General features: G+C 34.5%; 1 protein-coding gene and 1 long non-coding RNA gene across 2 annotated transcripts; one reads left to right on the forward strand and one right to left on the reverse strand.

Moving 5' to 3' along the window:
* Window positions 1-535: 535 nt before the first annotated feature.
* On the forward strand, window positions 536-14,227 carry LOC129805356 (cytochrome P450 4d2-like). The gene is made up of 3 exons (XM_055853229.1): window positions 536-677; window positions 771-2,118; window positions 13,414-14,227. Exons 2-3 carry the CDS (start codon window positions 918-920, stop codon window positions 13,749-13,751), a joined length of 1,539 nt encoding a protein of 512 aa, XP_055709204.1. The 5' UTR covers window positions 536-677; window positions 771-917; the 3' UTR covers window positions 13,752-14,227.
* LOC129805368 (uncharacterized) lies at window positions 13,659-15,253 on the reverse strand. The gene is made up of 2 exons (XR_008752087.1): window positions 14,982-15,253; window positions 13,659-14,919 (listed from the first exon to the last, which is right to left on the reverse strand). It is a non-coding gene; the product is annotated as an uncharacterized LOC129805368 (long non-coding RNA).
* Window positions 15,254-15,332: the final 79 nt, after the last annotated feature.

A 15,332-nucleotide genomic window follows, 5' to 3' on the forward strand; every position in this document is an offset into this window, starting at 1 on the left:
ATACTAAGAGGGGCTTCAACCATTAGAAGCACGCTAGCGCTAACAACTGTTTATCAAAAATAAGTTTATCCATATGGATTAACTTCTGTTTTCTTATTAAACAAGATTTTTGAATAAAAATTACTTAAGACTTAATATTACGGGTAAATAATCCATCCGATTTTGAAAAACCGATAAAAATTCTCGTTGTTTAGGTTTCCGAGAATTTTATGTAGAACTTTATTCCGATTTATGTAGGGGGCATAGTAGAAAACTTGAAACGTTATCGGTCTATTAGCGAGTCATACGGAATACCAGTAATACGAAACCAATCAATTACCTAATAAATTGAAATCCGAAAATTGCTATGCAAAGTAATCCAATTGCTTTCTGGCGGTATCAATGTTTAACCCCTCATTAATGCCTTCCTTAAACAATGTTCGACACATTTGTGAGTCATGCCGTAAAATGCGATTCACTGAACAATTATTCGCGTGACTTGTGAGCCCCTAGAAATAATCTCTATTGGTACCCGGTGCAGAGAGGGGACCAGTTTACATTGAAGTCTCATGTTGGGAGTTGAGTCAGTTGGAGCCCAACTGATGGTATGGGCATTTGTTTGTGAACCTCGAAAAATTTATCGCTGAAAGAGCGCGGTGCAGGAGTTATTGTTGTCAAAATTCATACTAATAGTAAAGGTAAACGCCACTTAATTGGCTATTATTGTTGCAAATGCATTTTCCCGTGTGGAACCCATTTCCTATCTCACATTTATCTTTCGCTCAAACTAGCACACACCGGACACAAAATTCTGTCGCTGTCTCTGGAAAGGTCCACAATTTCTGGTGAAACGTGTGTTTGGAGAGAGTTTCGAGGGGGTTAAAAGGATATCCGTGAATGTTTGCGTGGATTTGTGATTTGGGGTCTGCTCAATTAGCATGTTTTTCGTAATATACATAGCAGCATTTGTTGCTCTTTTGACTATTTACTTTCGTATAAAATACTGGCGGAGATATGAACTATTGGAAAAATTTCCCGGACCACGAATTGTGCCACTCTTTGGCAATGCCTTAATCTACTTCAACAAGAAACCCGAAGATGTTATTCCATTTATGCAAGAAATGATCAATGACTATGGAAAGCTATTTCGGGTATGGATAGGACCTTACCAGGTATCATTCTTCTCCACAGATCCTAAAGATCTCGAAGTTATCCTCAGCAGTACTAAGCATATTACCAAAAACAATTTGTATAATTTCCTCAAACCCTGGCTTGGCACAGGACTTCTCATCAGTACTGGACAAAAATGGCATACACGCCGAAAGATAATAACCCCGACGTTCCACTTCAAAATTCTCGAACAATTCACAGAGGTATTTAATCGTCAAGGCAGTACTCTCGTGAGGCTTCTGCAAAAGCAGAGCAATGGTGAGAGTTTCAATATTTATCCATTCATTAATCTCTATGCCCTCGACGTTATCTCAGAGTCAGCGATGGGAATTGAACTCAACTCTCAGATTGACTCTAGCTCAGAATATGTGAGAGCTGTATCTGAGATTTCTCAAATAATGAGCACGAGGTTTGTTAAAGTGTGGCAACGGATTGACTTCCTGTTCAATAATTTTGTGTCAACTAAGAAGGATCATGATCGATGCATCCGGGTTATGCACAATTTCACGGAAAATATCATCCGGCAGCGTAGGGAGAAATTGATTGAGTTGCTCCAAAAGGAGGATGATGAGGGTGTGGCAGAGGAAGACCAAAGACATACGGGGGATGAGGAATTCTATCAGAAGAAACGCATGGCGTTGCTCGATGTTCTTCTGCAGGCGACAGTTGACGGAAAACCCCTGTCTAATGAGGATATCCGGGAGGAAGTTGATACTTTTATGTTTGAGGGGCATGATACCACAACGTCCGCAATGACATTTGCCCTCTATGCCATTTCCCGGCATCCAGATGTGCAAAAAAAGCTTTATGAAGAAATTGTAGAAATTGTTGGAAAAGACCGAAATACCCCTCTAACATATCGTCATCTTCAGAGCCTCAAGTATATGGAATTGGTGATTAAGGAGACACTCAGGCTTTACCCACCTGTGCCCATCTACGGGCGTCGCATCGAGGAGGACATAGAAATTAGTGAGTATCAGAAATTTGCAATCGATAAAACATTCAAACATATTGCTGATGTATCATTGCAATCAATCATAAAAGTTGATTTTGAGCCATACTGACAGCTCCAAATGTTCAGGAATATCCTACCAATACTTAAGGGATACGTGATTTTCTTGTAAACCAAAGAAAAGCCCATACACAGAGAAAAATGAAATTGTGAAATTTATTATCCTGCCATAAAGAATTTGACTAAGTCGGTTGAGTCACCTAGTAAAAATATCATTTACAATGGACCTTTGAATTTAATTACAAAATCAAAAATTATAGATCATACACTTGGCTTTAGAATTTACTATCTTATGGATACTAAATCAAATTATCTGGTTGGTAAATTGCAAATTTAATACTCCTCTAGATTTAAATTCACGAGGGTAATCAAAGAAACGGTAATACTAGTTACTATCCATTTAATTCGACAATAGTCTGATTTTATTGCCATAAATTTATATATGAATGATACCATTTACCTAAATGGTAAAAGGCTAAATTATTAATTTCTATGTATGACTTCAATTAAAGTTTACTTATAGTTCAATGAGGCTATTTACACCGCCGCATTAGATTGGGATTGAACTGTTTCAAAACCGGATTTAGGATAATTAAGTCTTAATCTAAGGCCGCAATCTAAACGATTTCATTGAGGTCATTTAGACTGTCGTATTAGATTCTGACTGAATTGTCTCAAAAACCGATTTTGGAACAATTCAATCTCAATCCAATGCGGCGGTGTAAATGGCCTCAATCAGTTAAATTCATTTTCGGTATTTCTAAAACTGAACAAGCAGAAAAGGCAAAAAATCTTTATTAAATATTTAAAAAATATCTGATATTTTAAAAATATCTTTATCCTTAAAAATTATTAGTAATATTTTCTTATCACATTTAAATGCATTAATTCTAAATTTCATACTACCACTCTAGCACAAGATCTGTGAATTTCCTTCCTAAAACACACCGGATGAAAGCACTCAAATCAGCATCTTTGGAAGAAGTTATGCAAAACATCTACTATTCATCCATAAGTCTCGCGAAAAATTATGTCCTACACTTGTGCCAAAACATTTCACACCCTGAATATTCATCCGCCAAATTTTACATCCCCCCACGTGTCCTTTTGCGAAGGACGAAGAGAAACTTTTGAATTATATGCACACAAGCTGCGAGATTTTCGTCATTTCGCACCAAATCTCACAACTTGAAAGTATGTGTACACATATTTTCCCAAGCCAATCGATATGGCAATTTACGTATTATTGAATTTCCCGGAAGTGTTGTGATTAATTGAGGTAAAATGAAACATTGCAATTAGGAAGGATATTTCAATTTCCTCCCAGGGGTCTCATTATGCTCGCACAATACAATTTACTGGAGAAAATTTCAAATTGAACTCTATTTTAGTGTCTTTTGTATCATTTACCAGATATGTTCAATATGTTCTAATGTGCGAAAGTGAAACAATTTATATGATCCTTTTTTTTGGAAATATGTACTAATATATGAGGAAGTAGCTTAGGAAAATTTTAGCACACAACCGGCTTCTAAACTAAAGAGAAAGTTATGGATATCATAAAGTTCGGTATGTGTAGTTAAGAAATTTAATAGTTTATGAGATATTTCAGGGATTAGTTACATCGAGTTTAAATGAGTGTGAGGTAAAAGTTTCATATACACATGTTAGATCGACTCATAGTTCATCAAATTAATTATAAATTGTGTTTCATAATTTAAGTAATATATTTTGAGTTAGTCGAAAAAAAGTGTTTATTGCAATTTATGAACAGATATAATAATTTTTTGAACATATAGTCATATTCAAAAACTTTTTAATAAGGATTGAATGAATTTCACCAACATAAAAAATTATATTTTTTTTACTATTCATAATATAAGTTATTTTTTTTTTTAATCTGCTTTCGTTTTTTACGAATAACTTAAAATCGGGTACAGGAATGATTTAATGCCATCTCCCATTTAATTTTTTGATTTTGCAATGCTAAAGTACCAAAAAATTATATAAATAATTTTTAGGGGTGGCATTACATGGGGGTATGGTATCAAAGGGTTTCTCTGCTCTATAGAGGAGGGTCGGGCAGTTTCACACATGCATGACTTTAGAAAATACTCATTTTGAGATAATATGGTAAGTGTGCCAAATTTCGGCATAGTTGCATGCAAGCGTCAAAGTCTCAAGTTTGAAATGTAATATTTTAAATACAAATTGATTTTTTATTCTTTCTTCTGAAAGAGTTGCTTGAAACCTTGTAAAGAGTTTAGTCTTTATTTACTCTAAAATCATTCTTAATACATTTTAAAATGAATAAAAATATAGTCATAGCTTTGGTGCTCTATTTCGGCCACCCTCATTTTCATAGTTCCTTGCCCTTCGGGAATTCTTCCAATATCTTTTTCACGTCATCTCGTTTGTCGAAGCTACATTATTTTTTATTCTTTTGCATTGTATAATCTCTAGAGTACGTAAAGTTCATGGAAATTCGAGGAACAAAAAAGGTGGCCGAAATTGCAAGCTGGCCGGAATTTGGCACACTTGCCCTAAATGATTTTTTTTGTGGTGCTATATATTTTTAGATAGCCAATACCCAAGAGAAAGTAACGGGAATTTACTTTATTTGAATTTGGGTCATATATTGGTTTAAAAAATGAATCTTGAAGAGAAATTTTACTTAGTGAAAATGCCCCACCCTTTCCTACTGTTTAAACTGATTTTCAGTTAAGTGTTCTTTTGTAATCTTTTGTAAACTTTATGTCATTTTATGAAATTTCTTACACAAGTAGCAGAAAGTAGTCTCCACGACGTAAATTTTAGTCAGTTTAACGTTACTTTGTCATAGGCCTCTCGAAAGTCATATGACTGAATGAAAAACCTTTAAAAATAAATACGAAATCAGACTTACAAAATCAAGGACATATTTGAATAGGTACTACTGATTTTAAGCAGATTTGTCTATAGGCTCTACTCTATAGTATATGTCATGCTAGACACACTACATACATTAATTAATCGTATCAAAGTCAAGTTAATCCTTTAAGGACGATTGGGTCACCCGTGAGCCATAAAAGAAATAATTTTTCCTAACTACCTAAAGTCGTTTCTTTCTAATATTTGTACTCGTTATCAAAAAGCTCTCAAAAGGTTGGTTAGTCTTGGTACTTAGCCCCTTTTTGATTATTTGTTGACCAATTTTCATCTTCCATTGGCAACAAATTGGTTGATTTCAAAATAAATTGCGTGATGAGTTAATCAACTTTTGTCTATGATTCTAATTAATGTATGAGTATAATTGTATGAGTTGGCTTATACGGTCAGTGAACCAGAGTTTCTGCCGTTTACCTGGGGAGGCCGGTAATGGTAAGTCGGCGGCAGACGCAACTTTAGCACACATTTGGGAAGTAAATAAATAAATAAAATAAATAAATAATAAAATTACCATTTTTATTCACTTTCACTCCTTCACAAACTTACGGATAACTTTTAATTATATTTTTTGGAAATATTGAATTGCATTGTATTGTATTTATTTTAATTACTATTAATAACTTACAAGAACTCATGATAATACAACCATACCTTGCGGCCACAGCCGTCTTAGCGTTGGTACCTTCAGGGTAAAACGATGGAAAACCCCTTCATAGGTACACATACAGTCTTTTACAATATTTTCATTTTTCTGAGTCTTTCCATGAGTGTCTTAATGTTTAAAAACCTGCTTAGCTATAAGCTGTTTGACGTTTGGGCAATGTGTGCAACAAATTTGTAATTAGAAAAAATAAATAAAATACACGAAATATATAAATAATGAATTAGAAATTTAGAAATATGCGAAAATGTGTAGCTTCAGAACTCAAAGTAGCTCCACCTCCCACTAAATCAATCAGTGAACCACAAAAAAATGACAAAAAAAGAACACCACAGACCATTAGAATGTGGTTCGGGATCACGAACGGAAAAAACGAATGTCTATAAGCCGTACTCTATAAAAATAGCAACATAAAATAATTTTTTTGCTAAACTTATATGTATATTAGTTTTAACTTTTTTCTGAAAATATTCAAAAAGAATGTTTTGTCATCAATAATTTCTCCTATAAAGCACTTAATGCTCTATAACGGTCTGTAATGAAAATGTCCCAGGTTCGATTCCTCCTTTCAAATCAGGAACTTTTCTAAAAGGAGAATGGTCAAAACTATATGGGCGCTGGTCCCGGAATCGCCACAAACGAGAGTAGGCGCATTTTGTAGGTACTGATATAAGATTGAAAAATTGCCGGGACCCAGGACGATAAACGCTGGGAGTCCTTCTAAAATGGCCTTTATCCTTCCGAAAAATCGCTGTTTTGACAACGAATTACACAAGAACTGCTAAAGTGATCTTGATGAAATTCGGTATAGGGTCACTGTATGACTTAAAGTTTTTATCCATGCATATCACCCCCTCCCCCCACCCTCCATTCTGATAGCCCCCATACAAAATGAGGGCACTTTACCTTATAACTCCTTTCTAAGAGGATGTAGAAAGCTGAAATTCGACAAGGGAACAAAGCTTAGGGAAGACTTTTAAACCATGTATAATATCTCCCTCCTCTGTCCCCCTTTCTGGTAGCCCTCATACAAAATGAGAGCATTTCACTTTATAACTCCTTTCTGAGAAAAGATAGGAAGTTGAAATACAGCACGGGAACAAGGCTTAAAGAAGACTTTTTAACCATACTGACCAAACTCTTCCTCCATCACCCCTTCTGGTAGCCTCCATACAAAATAAGACTATTTTACTTTATAACTCCTTTCTAAGAGGAGGCAGAAAGCTGTAATTCGACTAGATGTCTATAAATGCATATAAAATCTAGAAAATTATTGTTAACGTTATTAGTTATTCATTTTTTTTCATTCTTTTACAAACAACTACTTCTTCTCAGAAAGGAGGTCAAAATGCTCTCATTTTGTATAGGATTACTAGAAGGGGTGGTGGAGGAGCGAGTTAACATGCATGGTTGAAAAGTCTTCCATAAGTATTGTTCCCTTGTTGAATATCAGCTTTCTACATCGTCTTAGAAAGGAGTTATAAGGTAAAGTGCCCCCATTTTGTATGGGGGCTATCAGAATGGAGGGTGGGGGGAGGGGGTGATATGCATGGATAAAAACTTTAAGTCATACAGTGACCCTATACCGAATTTCATCAAGATCACTTTAGCAGTTCTTGTGTAATTCGTTGTCAAAACAGCGATTTTTCGGAAGGATAAAGGCCATTTTAGAAGGACTCCCAGCGTTTATCGTCCTGGGTCCTGGCATTTTTCTCAACCTTATATCAATATCTTCAAAATGCGTCTACTCTAATGTTTGTATGAAGATGAACCAGCGCCCATATACTTTTGATCATTCTTCATCATCGTAAAAAATAGTTTTCATGCTATAGAACTGTTCCTCCATGGTTTAGAACATTGATCCCAGAACAAAAGTTGTTACCTATACTAATGTCTATCCAATGACATAGGTCCCGTTCGTGGCGATTCCGGGACCGGATTTGACCATTCTCCTTTAAGGTGTTAAAGTGGCATGCAGTAAGTTCCATTGCATTTAAGTTCATGGGCCATAGGGGCCATAGGAGTGACAACGGTGACGACCCTAACCCAAAAAAAAATAATACATATTTAGAAAAATTATTTGAGAGAAGGTCTTACTATATGATGTTCCCACATTATCAATTTCTCTCTATAACTGTTCTATTTAGATCATAATAGAGTAAACGAAATCTTATAATATTATCGTTGTTTTGCTCAGATTTTTTTTCTCAACCATAAATTACTCTTCTATCTAATCAATAATGAGATTAAACATTGTTATTTCTTTCATACAATTGAATTTACCAATTTATTAGCAATGTTTTAAATTACTATGTAAAATACCATCACGTCATTAAATAAAGACAACTTTAAAAATCTGTTCTAAATTTTTGACGTATACGCTTTACAAATTTAATCATAATTTGGCTCATTTGATTGCAATAGACAACGTAATTTCCAATTGATTTAATTATATGCCACAGGACTTGACTGATGATATGTATAAAGCAACGTGTATACGTTTATTTAACATCCAACAAATTCCCAAAATACAATGCGTGTTAATTTAATTAGGCGATCTAGCTTTCACTATACATGACCGAAAAGTTAGAAATGGATAAAACTTCTAAAAACTTTCATAATAACAAACGAAAAACTCTTTGTGAAATAATAATTGAGTTCTTCGTATCTTATTTTACACCATAATTTAAATAAAATTCCAAATGGATGACTTTTCGTTATTATCTGATTCAATAAACCATGAAATCTTATCATTGCTTCTTTTAGAACTTATCCATCTCTTAACAGCAGACATCTTTTGAATAACAATGATTCCCTCAAAAATATTTTCCTGACATCCAACAGCTTTCTGAATAATGTAAGTCAATTCTAAGGGATTTTACAGTTTTCTTAGCTATCAAATAATAGTTTTACGATGTGTTTTATGTCACCATAGAACTAATAAAAATGTAAGACTATCTGACTTTACGAAGCGCAGTACTTTGAGATTATCTTTAAGAGGTACATTCTGACATTTTTAATATTTTACATCTAAAGTGTTTTGAATATATAGACAGCACTTAGTTTGACCCATGCACAGTTGCAAGAATAATTACTTGAGATTAACAATTTGAAATTTATAGATATTCATGAAACATTGATGACAATATAGCACATTGTTAGATAATAACTTGGTAAAATATTTCTATCAAGAAAAAAATTCTTGAAATTCAGATATATCTCAGAATATTCTACATTGATTGAAGATGATTGTGTTTATACGTAGGAAAGAAAAAAAAATGTTGGAGAGTTGAAGAAATCATTCATTGATCCCATCAATCTCCCTAATGACTCCTTCTGGCGACCAATTCGACTCTCAAATGAAGTCATCAAGCTCTTTTGCACCATTGCGAAAGAAAATCTCAGGGACATTGTGTGTCTGTGAATGGGATTAGGTGATAAATGTGCGAAAATTTCCATATTTTTCATTTAAAATTTTCACATACACACACACACACACCATCGCAGGAAAAACGGCGGCTTGTGAAATTTGGCGGGAAGAATGATTTCTGCATGAAACACCCTACCCCTCCACTAAACCATTTTCCCAGTTTAGGTGTGCTATTATTGAAAATTTATGTGTCCATGTCAGTGAATTTCACTCATTCAGCACTGGTGAGAAGAAAAAAAATGTTTTTTTTTTCACAACTCTCTCACCCACTTTGATAGAATTTCCTGAATAATAAAAGTAACTTTAAGGGTAGAAATGGTTGGAGTAACTTTTATGCTTTCGGTGGCATTTTCAGAGTGGCAAAAACAATCGAAAGTTGCTCCCGGGCAATTTTAAAACATTTTTCCCCTGAAAAACTCAAAAATTGAATAAGTGTATTCTGGGATTTGATTGTTCACATATACGACACAATGGTAAAAAAAAATACCAATTCTATACCATAGTGGTGTTCTTACTTGTCTCAATGGAGTTTTCCACCAAAAGTCACGACTATTGCAGTCCAGTGGAGATGCAAAGAGAGTTGCATGTTTTGTTAATAAATTGACCTCTGATCGCATAAAAAATCATTTCTGTAATTTTTTTCTAATTACAATATCTACAAAGCCATAATCACAAGTCATGTTAGCGTGAATTGAAACTCTCTCCAGATGTATTCTATACCATTAAATCGATAAAGAATAGAGATAATTAATTCCAAATAATTACTTTTGAACTGGGAAAATTACGAAGAAAATCACGCAGGGATATGAAAATATTTGTTTTAAGAGGAAAATGCCTCTAGCTTTTTACTGTCAAATAGAAAATTGCTTTTATGATATTATGCTTAATGTAGGGTAAATGGGGAAAAGTCGTTGACTTGTAATCAAAACAAAAGTTCAAGTTTAATCTTACTTTTGTTTTTAGTATCATTAAAAAATCAATCTTCGTTCCAATAAAAGTAGCTTAAGACATTAAACATCTTATAGACTTTGATATTTGAGAAAATTTAAGAAGTTTTTCGTTACTTGATTAAATGGGATTGAATAGCATTTGAATCCTAAGTATCATAAGATTCAATTCAATGTTATGCCCTAGACACATTTACAACTTAAACCGAGAGACGGCTAATCGCATTAGTTATAATGGTTATAATCAAAATAATAATTTGACTAAATTCCCAACAGTTTCCGACTAACTAAGCCGTTTCTCTGCTTAAACCGAGAGACAGATTTAAGCCGTCTCTCGGCTTAAGTCGTATGAGCAATCTTATGTAAAATTAACCTAAAGAAAACATATAACTATCATTATACAACCTTACTCCAGGAAGTGAAGAACTGTATCAGTAAATTTTTACCTGAATAATTTTATTATGGAATATCTTACACTTTTTAATTTTCATTAATTATCTTTAACTTTTTTCTTAACAAAGCCTTCATGATCGCCTGTTTACTTTTAACTAAAAAAAAAACAAAATTTTTCCTTTCATTTTGCACTGAAAAGCCTCAACCTTTTATTTAAAAGTCTTGAACTAATGGAAGTCAGTTAACCCTTTAACGACGAGACAGTTTTCGCTGACCGATAAAAAGAACTTGTAAAACGTCTTACATGTAGACTTCGAAAAGCAAGCAAACAGAATCTGATTTAGTGTATTTTTGTCTCTATGACCGATAGGGACAAAAATAGCCCGAAAATTTAAGTAATTTTTCTGACAATACCAATGACTGATAATTTTCTCTCTAATGAAAAAAATTATGTTTGAGTATTGTAGTTTCCTTTTCCAAAACGGTTTCGCTTAAAAAAAAAACTGGAGAAAAAAATTTAAAATTAATTTTCAATATGAGAATTTTAAAATTCGTCATTTTTTGAGCTTAAATATTTATCATATAGCAAATAGGTGGAGACTTGGAAAAAATATCCTAGATTCCTTCAACCTTCTACTTTGCAATTACATATAAATACAAGAAAAAATAACTTTAGGTAGTCAGGAAAAATTATTTTCTTTATGGGACACCGATGTTCCAATCGTCCTTAAAGGGTTAAAAAGTGTCGGTCAAATAGGAAAATAATTAATTCCGAATACTAATTTCATATTATAGACAACATTCCTCAGTACAAACGTTCTTAGAACAAATTCTTTTAGTAAGAATATTTTTTTAAATATTTCTTGTTCCTTAAATGTGCTTTGCGTAATAGATGTATTCTTCAATACTTCAAGTTTTTCGGAAAAAGAACTTACTAAGCATTTTCAATAAACATGCTGTGATGTTCTAAATCAGGTCATTTGGACACAGGAAATTTCTCCAAAAGCCCGTCTAAAACATACCCCTGACATACTTTCAAAAACATTATTAAAAAATTATGCATTCTTAGATATCGTATATTCAACGATAATTATTAAATTATTACAATTAAAGTTAGAGGAATACTTCTTCGACAGAGAACCCCTATTGACACTTCCGTCAAAACATTTAATGTAACTAATAAAATGCAAGTAAGAATATCGTTTTTTTTATCTATTTGGCTTTTCTCATTAAAGAGAAATATTCAAATTTCATATCCTAATTTATGTTATAGGAAGTGTGTCAATAGGTCATGACACAAACTCTTAAAGTGTCAATAGGTATTCATTTCGGAGACAGCCAAAATTCCGAATGATTAAAATCCTAAAAAGAATGAAATTATCTGGAGGACATAATTTCCCAAGACACAGAAAATTTCCGTTGGCCTCCAGCAAACGCGGATGCAATCGTAGGACTAGCTATGATACTTTTAAGAATTCGGGATTTTGACTTTCACGATTTTAGCCCATTCAGGATTTTGGCTTTCGGGATTTTGGCTTTTAACCGGAACCCCTCAATGATAGTTTACCACAAATCATACGCTGAAAAGATTTATTAATCTCAGAGTAAAATAGGATAATTCGGATTCATTTCTAATTTTGTATTTTCATATTTCCTCACTGTTTTAGAAATAGGCAAAAGAAAGAAAAACCACAAAACGTGCTATTCCTTTTCTTCTTGCTCTTGCTTTTCTTTTAGTCTTCTGTTTTTTATTTCTTTACTTTTTTGCAAAACAGTGAAGAAATCTCAAAATTCCAAACTGAAAATGTTTCCAAATTGTCCTTTTTTTACCATAGGGGTAAGTGGGGCACTTTTGAAAGTGGTGTACCTTTGAAATTGGAATTTTTCTCCTATGTTGAAGTGGAAGTAAGCCATAGCATAATGTTATTTAGATTCTCAATCTGTTTGTGCAACTCAATTATATCACAATAAGGTTCAATTTTATTTAAAAGTACACAGAAAAAAGTATTTCATAAAAATTTTCGTAAATGTTTGTGAATTCCTATGGGGGAGTTACGAAATGCTCGTGAATCGTATAACCCACAAACATGTTCGTAAAACTTTGTACTTTTTTCACAAACATTGTTCGTAACATGATCAGTTGACGAGCATTTTTTGTACTTTTACAAACATTTGTTCGTAAATGTTCGTAAACACACAAAAATGTTCGTGAAATTTTGTCATTTGTTCGTAAATGTTCGTAAAATGTTCGACATGGAAACAAACATTTACGAACAAATGACAAAATTTCACGAACATTTTTTGTGTCTTTACGAACATTTACGAACAAATGTTTGTAAAAGTACAAAAAATGCTCGTCAAGTGATAATGTTACGAACAATGTTTGTGAAAAAAGTACAAACTTTTACGAACTTGTTTGTGAGTTATACGATTCACGAGCATTTTGTAACTCCCCCATAGAAATTCACAAACATTTACGAACATTTTTACAAAATATGTTTTTCTGTGTAGGTGAAAAATCCCAATTTCAAAGGTGCCCCACTTTCAAAGGTGCCCCACTTCCCCCTACTTAACCTTTTTCAATTCCAAACCACAATACATCATAACATTTTTCCAATAATTGGCACATTAGTTTCCTTGTCATCCTGGTTATCGAGAGAATCACGTCTCTCATTAACTGACCATCCATTAGCAATGCATTTTTGTGTCCCCACACGACTGTGGTGCATAGAATCAACGCGCTCTTGCTGAAGAGAGAGAATTGCATGATTCCAGAGACCCAATTTGATGTGGCTGGTGGGTTGGCACGAAAAACAATTTTACTAAAAGGATTCATCCTGTCCTTTTTTTTTCCTTGTCTCATACTCTCATTCTCTATGGTGTTTCGTTTCAGATGGAAAAATCATTCCTGCCTATTGCAATTATACCATGGGAATCTATTTTATGGGACGAGATCCGAATTTATACCCTGAGCCAGAGCTATTTAAGCCCGAACGATTCAGCATGGAGAACACCACCGAGATCACTAATCCATTTGCTTATGTGCCATTTTCTGCAGGACCGCGAAATTGCATTGGTCAGAAGTTCGCGATGCTGGAGATTAAGAGTATGCTCTCGAAGGTGCTGAGTCACTTTGAATTGCTACCCTGTGGACCTGAGCCACGAATAATTGCGGAAATTGTGCTTCGCTCCCAGAATGGTGTTCACCTGGGACTCAAATGTAGGAATTAATTGCCACTTTTATGTTACCAGAAGGTGGTGGGTTTTTGGATGGATATTTAAGTCTCTTTGTGCACTTGGTGCACTATTTTCAGAAGTGGGATGTGAAGGGATGATATAGGATAGGGATTGGGGCCATTGCTATATTGAAGTGTCTCTACACATTTCTGCTTTTAATGTGGGTGGGATATGTAAGTGAGATGGGTGGGCCAATGAATGGGTTTGGCGAGAAAGTGGCAATTGTGAAGACCACGAGAGTGAGGTGATATAATCGATTACCCCTATATTATCTTCTGCAGAGTGGCTCCTCCAGGCTTTTTTGCAGCCCCTTTCCGTTTTTCCTCATTCTCTTTTTAGATGCCATTTGAGGAAAACGCGATTCCTTATTATAAGAAAAAGGGGGTAAGATGCTGGTTGATGTAAAGATTGAAGATTTTGTTCAATGTGAAAGAAAATAAATTAATTATTTTAAGTGGCATACACTCAAATTTCAAGTGTCTGTTGGTCGAGCATACCCTGCTGAGAATGGCATAAGAAATAGAATCCATACATATGTACATTTTCTGCGAGAGAGAGCATAGAAGGTACTAAGGGAAGAGAAGTGTGTTTGTCCTAAACAAATATTATTCCATTAGCGTGCATTTTCGTTATTATGTTTGCACGGAATTATAGTTGTAGCCTGTTGATGGCTTCATCATTATCTGGAATGTCAAGTTGCTTGGGTGTAAAGTGATATTGCATAAAGTTGGATTCCACTTGGTCCGACCCAAGGATATGTGCTTGACGATGAAAAGAAACATCCCATCGCGCACCATTTGGCAAAATGTAATGTACTCTGGGGTAGATTTTCCATCCGCGTGACGACAATTGTCCATGGGTACGATGCGAAACATCAAGTGACTATCGGCAGAAATTATGCTACTCGTCTCGAAGTCAAGAGTCTATACATCACTATCTCACTCGACGTAGCTGTTGCTGGATCCCACCCAAGGAATATACAATTGCAGCTGGATGTGGTGGGGGATATGTCCTAAACGCAAAATCCTTGGAGACTTTTCAAGCATGCGTCGTTGCACATTAAGGCTCATCCCTACCCATAACCCATAGGGTAGGGATAAAAATGTCCCTGGAAGTTCCAAAATACCCCATTGAAAGGATATTATTCGGTCAATGACCATTCCTTTAATAAATAATAAGTTATTTTATTTGGAAAATCATCAATTAAACCAATTACTCCATTACCGATATCATCGTTATTACGAAAAAATAATTAGTCGAAAATTTTTCCTTGGACTATTAGTGTTATCCTGGGGAAATCCTTAGACGAGGTGAATTTCTGTGTATTCGGTAAGTACCTTCTAGCACTGTGCATCGAATCACTACCGACCACATACACTCTTAGACGAATTCACAGTATTCCCGAGGCACTTTCGAAGTCCCCCATCTCCTTGGATAAACCCTTTATACGGGATTTTGTGACCATGCTGAAGCAAAATTCGTCGAAGTCGTTACTGTTCCCAGTATCCTTGAGCATCGACTAACTCTCCAAATGACCAATTTTCGCCGATATCGCTATCGCACCAACACACCAAA

The sequence above is a fragment of the Phlebotomus papatasi genome, chromosome 3 (assembly GCF_024763615.1).
Source record: "Phlebotomus papatasi isolate M1 chromosome 3, Ppap_2.1, whole genome shotgun sequence".
NCBI classification, from domain to species: domain Eukaryota; kingdom Metazoa; phylum Arthropoda; class Insecta; order Diptera; family Psychodidae; genus Phlebotomus; species Phlebotomus papatasi.